Genomic DNA, 8,855 nt, shown 5'->3' with positions numbered 1-8,855 from the left:
AGAAAGAAGCTGAAGGCATTAACAATTGATTCAAGAACAAGCTCACAAGCCCTTGAATTAAAAATCACATTTGAGAGAATTAATAAGAGGATTATACATTAGAGATTGTAACACCCACAAAGTTCATTAATTCAAGTTTTCTCGTCCAACAGTGAAATTTGTAAATGTGGAAAAAAAATATTTGGAGCAATAGAATTGGTGGGGTTTAAGGAAAATTTGGTGGAGAAAGAGTTGGTAAAAGTTTTCTTGATTAGAGACCTATACCAATTATGTCAATTACTACTAAGTTAGACTCGCTTTGACTATTGTTAATTCATTTAACACTTACATAATATTTAAAGAGGATGAGACCACGAAAAACAATATCATCAACATGTCATATAAGTGTTAAAATAAATTAAAACTTTAATGACTTAATTGAGAATTTTTAAAGCAGAGTATGACTAAATTATAATCACGGAAGTTTAAAATAAAATATGCATATCTATTTAACCTGGAGGCATATACAAGTGTATCTATTATTTGCTGTAGGACTACAATACCTTAATAGAGTCCCAATATTTCATATATTTTATATAACTAGAATAAGTACCACTTAAATCTCAATAGAATCCTAACACCAAATTAGCTAAAAATTTAGAAAGTAGATTATCACCCCACAAAAGAAGACATATGAGTGAAAAATAGAATCATCATAGTTCCGAAGAGTGGTCAGATCAATGTAAATAGTAAAAATCTTAAGGATCACAGAGTGATTAACTATGTATCTAGTGTAGAGACGAGTATTAAAAAAAAAAATAGCAGATTAAAAAAAGAAAAACAAAACCATCCGATGATGAGGGTAATGGGCCGTATGGCCCAAAAGTACTCAATAGTGGGCCTAGCATTTGACAACGTACTGGGAGCCCACAGGCCCAATCGGAACGGATAAAAAGATAAAGTGCAGTTAGAGACTGGTTCTGGTTCGCGCTTTTTCCCTCTCCCTCTGCTTCTGTGTGGCCTGAAGAGTGAAAGATTCAGACCAACAACGGAGGGGAGACGCCAATAATGCCGGCCATAAATCTTTCACACTTCACATTTCCTCCACCGTCACTCTCTTCATCTCCCAAGTCGATTGCTACTTGCCTGCTTTCTCTCAACTCCCCTTGCAGGAACCTTTCTTCCAGCCTCCAGCTTCGTAGTTCCTCTCCGGTTCTTTTCAGGTAATTCGGATTCTGATGGCGTCGTCTGTTTGTTTGTTTTACGAAGTGGAATTTGATTATCGTTGATGACGCGTAGGAAGTATAAAAGAAAAAACAAGCGAATCTGCTCTCTGTTTTGGCGTCTGAATTGAGGAGATCATAGGATAGCGGAATTATGCTCCTCCTTCTTGCTCTTTTCCTTTTAATGTAGAATGGATTTGTGCGGGAAACAGACAGTGGGCTGGTGGGAGTACTTAGTTTTGTGACCGGTTTATTTTGAGAGTTCTCTGGAAGATTAAAACGATGTAGGTGCTCGGGAAATTGAAGAAGTAAAGAAGAAATAAAGGAATTTTGTTTCTAAAATGTGTATATAATTTCGATGAGTCAGAAAGGAGATGTAGCAGACGTTACTTAACGCAGTGTTTTTCAAAAATTAAGAACAAGAAACAGTAAATTAGAAGGTTGACGAATGGCCCCTGAAATAGCGATTCCGATGCAGTTCATTGAATGTATAGTTAATGTCTGTTTTTAATTTATTTAGTTATTTGTTTATATAGTTTTTCAAGTCGGTGCTCGGCAAGCACTCGCAGAGAGCGGCATTGGCACAAACCGGAAGTGGTTTCGAAATATCATGATCGCCAAGTAATATTCTACCATTTACCTTAATCTATTCTCGTTCTTTATAAGATTTTCGTAGATATAGCTTTTAAATTTTCTCGATTGGCGTTGTTTATGCTGGGGTTTTCTACTTCCCAGTAAAAATATAATCTCAATGATAGCGTGTTTAGATTCTCTACATGTAATTTTGGAGCACTGAATCAAGAGTGGTTATGATCAATCCCTTTGCAATCGGCTTTTTTATTGTTTTGCGTGGTTAAAAACATGACAATATAAGACGTTCCTTATATCCGTCTTTTGCTATCTATATGTTCTTTTATTGATTATTTTGATAAGATATGCACATTTAAAACGTTTAGTGTTTAGCTTCATTTCATGCATACACATCCATTTGAGATAAATTATTAAATTGTCTTCCAGGAACTTTGTCATCGTAACTACAGTAGCTGTGACTTATCTGCAAAATCAGCAACTGTTATAGATAATTGTTCTTCATCTGGGAAATCACTAGCAAAGTATAACTCAGCAAGGGAAATTCATGAGAATACAGATAACCTAATGTCTAGCAGTACAATCAGTAGTTCATTTCTGAAATTTGTGCTCCTGTCTGGGTTCTTCATATTTCAAGACTCTCAGCAGGCATTAGCCGGTTCAGATATTGCTACTGGGTTGCAGTCAGTCCCTCTTCTTGGAGACCTTGGTGATATTAGCACAGGTTTTGCTTCAGTTAGTAAATCACTCCTTGTAACTTCTATGAATTGGAATTTTTATCGATGCAGGAATCCTAATTTTAGTTTTATTGTCTTTGTGGAGAGTCCATAGCCGAACTTCGACATCTAGTTTACAGTTTTGAAAAACTCATACCTCTCTGGCTGCCAATAAAATTCTAATATTATATCTTGATTTTTAGCTAAACTGTGGAGTAATAAATTTAAGCTTGAAGTATGATGTAAAAGTGCATAATCATAATTCTTCTATCATTCTTTCTTGATGCAGGCATTTTTACTTATCTTTTTCTCAGAACTAGGGGACAAGACCTTTTTCATTGCAGTAAGTGAAACGATGATGAACTTCTGGTGGGAAGAAAAACTTTGTGTTGTGGTCTCCTGAACATAAAAATGATACAAATGAACTTGACTGATTGTTTGCTGACATATTGTCCTAATTATGATAGGACACGGTGCTTCCCCTAATTCTATGTTTACTGTCTTATGTAGGCTCTTCTAGCAGCTAGGAACTCTGCTGCTATTGTTTTTACTGGAACTTTTGGTGCACTTGCGTATGTTATTTCACCATGTGCTGACTATGTAACTTTTTTTTTTTCATTACCCAGCCTTTTTGAGAAATCATTGTCTGTTACCCCATCCCATGTGACAGAATTATGTTCTTAATGGTACCTGGGCAGGGACATCAGAAACCATGGGCCTGCAATCTCCTTATTTTTGTGCATAGTAAATGGATATGCATAAGCTTTTTTTTTTTGTTCGAGATCTTTAAATATAAAAGCAACTCATGATAGCCATGTCTCTAGTAGTAAAATAATGATATGAATGAATTGGTTCAGTGCAATGCAATTATATTATTACAAAAACAGATGAATCATAGGTTTTATTTACGAAAATGATATTCTGTTGACATCCCATGAAAACATGGTAAATTTATTGAGAGTAAAAAACTATGCATTTATCAAATCCCTCAGGAGGTGTTTGTCCATTGCAGGGCAATGACCATCATATCTGTTGTTCTGGGACGAACTTTTCACTACGTTGATGAGATTCTTCCATTCAGGTACATTCTTTGTCATAAGCACCTCTTTAGGAATACGAAGAATGTGAGAGTTTCAGCTCTTAAACTGTATGTTAATACACCATTGATCCAATGTAGCTGAGATTAACTGATAGGGTCCTAAATTTAATATCTTGGAACACTTTTCTGAATGTTATTCTCTAGTTCTAACTTCAATTCCTCTTTTGAAATTCCAATTAACTCTCACCCTTTCCGAAAACCACCTTCAACATATTTGATTATTTAGAACTCTTACACATCAATGATCACAGGCTTGGTGACAGTGATTTGCCAGTTGATGATATTGCAGCTGTCTGTCTTTTGGTAAGTACTATCGTAGTAATTGACAAAACACCTTATATTGCTTACTTGTATTTAAGTGGCTGTATGTTTGAGATAATGATCGAATGCGAACTTTAGAGACTCTTTTCAGGGATGTCATAGAATGCGTTTGACTAATTTCAGGTGTATTTTGGGGTTTCAACATTGCTTGATGCCAGTTCAAGCGATGGACTAAAGGCAGAAGATGAGCAGAAGGAGGTAGTCCCTTATACTGATGCATGATGTGTGCAGAAGTAACCTACAACACCCCTTTCTTTCACTTCTTGTTCAAGCCCTGTCTTCACTGTATTTAAGGTGACATTAGCTAGTGTTAGGTTTTTTTTGTAAGAATAAACTTTTTGGAATAAGTTAACATCTTAAAGAATACAGAGGAAAATACCAAATAATTAAAGGGAACATTTGGCATAAAATCAAAAGACTAATCCTAGGTGGAGTCTCTAACCCTAAGAGGCTATAAAATATAATAAGAAACCCTGGATAAATGTAATAACTACGACAAGTACAAAAGTAAAACAGAATTCCCTAGTAATGATCTTAAAATGTCATGCAAATCAAATGTGTTTTTCTTACTCATGTATAAGTCAAAGGATTTAAGGTGATGGACTTGGTAATTTTTTAAAAAATATTATATGTTTCAAAAGTATCTGAAAAAGAAAACATACTATATTCAGAGTATTTTGAAAAATATATTGGTTTAGATATAGTGATATTGGGCTACTAGTCTTTTTTACTTTTTTCTTAGATTATTATTATTATTATTATTTCAACTTGATTGATTGAAAGTATAATAAAAAAATATTCTTGAACAAGGATTTTTATGCAAAAATTAAAAAAAACCATTTTCTAGTAAAAATTATGCCTACCACAGTGCAGGGTGGAGGATTTTTACAAAGAGAACTCACGTGGGCTTTCTTCTATGAAGACATGAACTTGATCGGGGGCGTCTTTGTCCATGGATTCTGGTGTGGAACATTTGTTTGGTTAAATAGTGATTTTTAATTTTTTTTTTTTTTTTTGTTACAGAGGACTCTTTGAATATTATTTCCAAAACATATTTATTATTTTTTTTGGAAAACAGTAAGTAATATGGTTATATTGAAGATGTAAAATAGTAGTGTACTTCCAAAGTAGTCTCGGAACTACTGTTGACGCCAATTGTTTCCCCCCTCCCTCAAGAATTATATGAAGTCGCCGAAAACCAGATGGACTTGTGTGATTGAACTTCAATAGCTGAAATTATGTCTGATATTAACATCTTTGTTTTAAAATCTGAATCAGGCAGAGATAGCTGTCTCAAAATTCTCAGGAAATGGTGCTGGGATATTGGCTGCTGCCAGTACTGTCGTCAGCACCTTTGTTTTAGTGTTTGTGGCAGAGTGGGGCGACAAGTCATTTTTCTCTACAATTGGTAATTGAAAAGTCGGTTGAAATCTACAATTTTTATCCATCTTCTTGTCATCAAATTATTTTTTTTGAAATCTACTAATGGAAATGTCTGGTGCGAAATCTTGAAATTTAATAACTTATAAGGAATATAGGACGGCTACATAGTTTTCCCTGCCTTTCTCCTTTCCTTTACCTCATTTGTCTGCTAATGACAAAAAAATAAGAGTTGATCACCAAATTTGGAATCCGTCATAATTTAAAGATTCGAACAGATGATGAACATTTACAAATGTTATGTAAGTTGCATTCATCTTTCTAAACACTTCTTTAGAACCATATGGCATACCTAGAAACATTTTTAAAAAATTTGTTCTTGGAAGATCCAAACAAGCACTAAGTTCTTTTTTTCCTCATTCAATTACTTTTTTTTTCAATATAATCATGTGGACCAAAATTAATTTTTTTAATTAAATCTTTGAGGTTTATATTGCCAAAAATTTGCAAGTGTTTTTCTGATTTACCACTTCAAATACTGAACTTAAAGCTATAATTTTTCCTTATAATATAGCTCTTGCTGCTGCTTCTTCACCCCTTGGAGTCATTGGAGGTGCACTAGCTGGTCATGGTGTTGCAACATTGGTAACTACTATCCTTTTTAACAGCATCCAGTTCCTTCTTTTGGATACACAACTTTAATCTCAAATGCTGAATTACCGATCCAACAACTTCTCAGTGGGAAAAGTTCTCTCTCTAAGATGGGTAAACAGTTTTGCGTGTCTACCAATTAATCATGAACTTTCTTTGGTGGCTGTTACATTAAGTTGAATCTTATGTGCATATCTTCAACTTGGGTCCATTGATTAGAAATTGGGGCAAGTTTAGTGCATAAATTTGATTGAAAGCACGCACTATACGTCAATATTTGAAATGTACCAAACCTTTAGTGTCTATTTATCATGCTCACTTGTCATGTTGTTAAAATTTTGATCCGAGTTTGATAATAAATCTGCAGCTGGCAGTTTTAGGAGGTTCTTTGCTGGGGACATTTTTATCAGAGAAGGTAAGATGATTATTCATCCTTCGTCCACTTTTCTTCACGCATGCCTTTTGTGAATGTTCACGACTGTCTACTGCACATTATACCTCCAGGTGGATAAACTTGATATTTTTCCTGCTTTCTAAGTTATCTTTTTGTTCTTTGAAACGCATAGTATAACCCACTATTTTTAACTATTTAATGCGGATCGAAAGGTCAACCAGCAAGGATTACGATATGACGACAAATTTATTTGTCTTTTTTTCCATTTGGGGGAAGGGGGGATGTATTTAGATCAGTTATTCCCCCAAGGAAAAAAAAGGAATTGATTCTTTATTATGATTACTTTTTAAGTAAAGTAAATTTAGGATTTTGTAGGAGTAAAATATTTTCTTTGCTTTTCAATTATTGTCACAAATTTAAGATGAAATGATAATAGGTAAGAAATTATTCGTCAAAATTCTCTTTTGAATGTCCTAGAAGTAGTCTGATGTCTCCAAAAAGACGAGAACAAAAATTCAAAGTAATTATTGTTTGAATTCCCCATTTGTTTTATTTAATTCTCTCCCCACCTAAGTCCTGACCAAATATGAAAAAGAATAGAATATCGATGTAGCACTTATCCTTAGTTATTTTTTCCATCTCGAATCTGGATATGTCCTATTTTATTGTGACCCTATTCTTTCTTCCCTCCTCCAGAATTCCAAAGCATCATGCAAATGCAAACGGTTCTGTCCTAGTAGCCCACATAAGCACATGAACTTTTCAAATTTTCTTGATGCTGTCAGTAGTAGTTGTCAATGTATGTTCTCTCTGCCAGTCAAAGAACTATGGTTCCGAAAAGTGCTCATCTTGAACCACTCTACATGCACACATACCAGCCAGTGGACCTTCTTTTTACTACCCCCGCAAGTTACGATTGACAATCTTAGTGTCAGATTGTGCAAAATAGTTGTGCAAATTAAGCAGCATCATGGCATATGTGCTTTAGAAAGGTCCCATCACATCCATTAGTTGAAGAACGCAACTAATTTTTGGAACAACGAAAGTTTTTATGCTTTTTCAGTCTTCCTGAGTTGCAGCTACTAAACAGATCTTAGGCCCACCTACTAGTCTGCTCTGCTTCTTGTTCTTGTGATGCTAACTCAAGTTGCTTGTTTTTTCCTCAAAAGTGTAGCAGATTATTATTCCTGGAAATTACGTAAACAAAGGAAGTCCTTATTCTAACATATACCATATTATTCGCAGATTATTGCATACGTTGGAGGTGTTCTTTTTCTCGTCTTCGCTGCTGTAACTTTAGTTGAGATAGTGAACTAGAAGCTGTAACATTTCGAACTCTCTTTTTAACCATGAATTGTGACTTTGTGGATTAAAGATATACATAGATATATATTTCATTGAAAAATATTTGGATCCTAACCGGTAATCACCCTTCTTTTGCTGGCTATCATTAAATTTCTTAGATGTAGGAGAGAAATGCAGAAAGGTAGCTTTACTTTTTGTTTTATTTTATTTTCTGTTTTTCAAAAAAATTAAAAGCTAACTCTATCAGTGTTCTAACACAAAAATGGGTGTAGACCGATAAATACCTAAATATTATTCTATTCAGCATGGTTTATAGAGTATGTTTAGTGTGCACAGAGGTGAAGAAAGTTCAATCACGTCATATGAAGTTAAAAGGTCCGAGGATCTAACGGTTGTTTGGCTTTGGACTTGTTATCTCTGTTGGACAAGACAACGAGAGGTTGGCCATGTTTTCTGCATGTTTTAAGAACTTTTTTTAGTAAAACTTTTGAAAAGTTAATTCAGTTGATGAGTTCTTGTTGGGTGTTGCCAAAAGGCCAGCCCTGATTGGTTGAGGATTTTTGTTTTAGGGTTCAGTATAAAGATGTAAGAGGTCTCAGGTTCGATCTTTCTCAAATTTTGTAAGAATAACTATCTTTTACATCTAGTTATTCATTTTGTATGCGTCCATGTAATTTGAAGGTTTAGATACCATTTTGGTTCACATAATTTCAGTTTTAGTTCATCTTAGTTTATGTAATTTTAAAATATCTGGTTTTGGACTTTTATTCATTTAGACGTTCGTACTTTTAAAAAGTGACTATTTTAGTTTCTATTTACAAAATTCTAACACAAATTGCAGCGGAAATCTTTTCATACAAATTTATAGTTTTGTTTTAATAGATTTTTTTGAATGAAATATCATATTAAAATTTTGATCAGAATAAAATGAGATAAAAATAAAAATTAAGGGACAAAAATAGTCACTTAAAAACATAGAGACTAAAATGAACGGCAAGTACATGTCTCAAAATACTATTTAAAACCTAACTTAAAATATTCAAGGGTGCTTTTTTTAGACATACTATTTAAAACCTAACTTAAAATATCCAAGGGTGCTTTTTTTAGTACAATAAATTGGGAGTACAAGGGTTTGAACCTTTGACCTCAAAGGGAGGAGTAGATGTTGTTTATCATTTGATACGCATCTCGACAAATAT

The 8,855-nt window shown here is 34.0% G+C and overlaps 1 protein-coding gene across 5 annotated transcripts; it reads left to right on the top strand.

Annotated features, from left to right (window-relative positions):
- Positions 1-944: 944 nt before the first annotated feature.
- On the top strand, positions 945-7,770 carry LOC111015356 (GDT1-like protein 1, chloroplastic). 5 transcript variants are annotated; one of them, XM_022290364.2, is made up of 12 exons: positions 946-1,202; positions 1,739-1,823; positions 2,220-2,525; positions 2,796-2,849; positions 3,017-3,078; positions 3,519-3,587; positions 3,857-3,908; positions 4,050-4,124; positions 5,205-5,334; positions 5,881-5,951; positions 6,325-6,372; positions 7,048-7,577. In XM_022290364.2, the coding sequence occupies exons 1-12, from the start codon at positions 1,048-1,050 to the stop codon at positions 7,360-7,362; spliced, it is 1,422 nt and encodes a 473-aa protein (XP_022146056.1). In that variant the 5' UTR covers positions 946-1,047; the 3' UTR covers positions 7,363-7,577. The 5 variants fall into 5 exon arrangements, 4 of the variants coding, with proteins under 4 accessions (XP_087982082.1, XP_087982081.1, XP_022146056.1 ...); XR_002602033.2 differs by lacking the exon at positions 7,048-7,577 and adding an exon at positions 7,597-7,770 and having other exon boundaries at positions 947-1,202; positions 5,881-6,071; XM_022290365.2 differs by lacking the exon at positions 7,048-7,577 and adding an exon at positions 7,597-7,770 and having other exon boundaries at positions 947-1,202.
- The last annotated feature ends 1,085 nt before the right edge of the window (positions 7,771-8,855 follow it).

This window comes from Momordica charantia, assembly GCF_013281855.1.
Source record: "Momordica charantia cultivar OHB3-1 chromosome 6 unlocalized genomic scaffold, Mcharantia_2.0 BLBB01000006.1, whole genome shotgun sequence".
Taxonomy (NCBI): Eukaryota; Viridiplantae; Streptophyta; class Magnoliopsida; order Cucurbitales; family Cucurbitaceae; genus Momordica; species Momordica charantia.
Note: the sequence above shows the minus strand (reverse complement) of the source record. Positions and strands in the feature narration are given on the sequence as shown.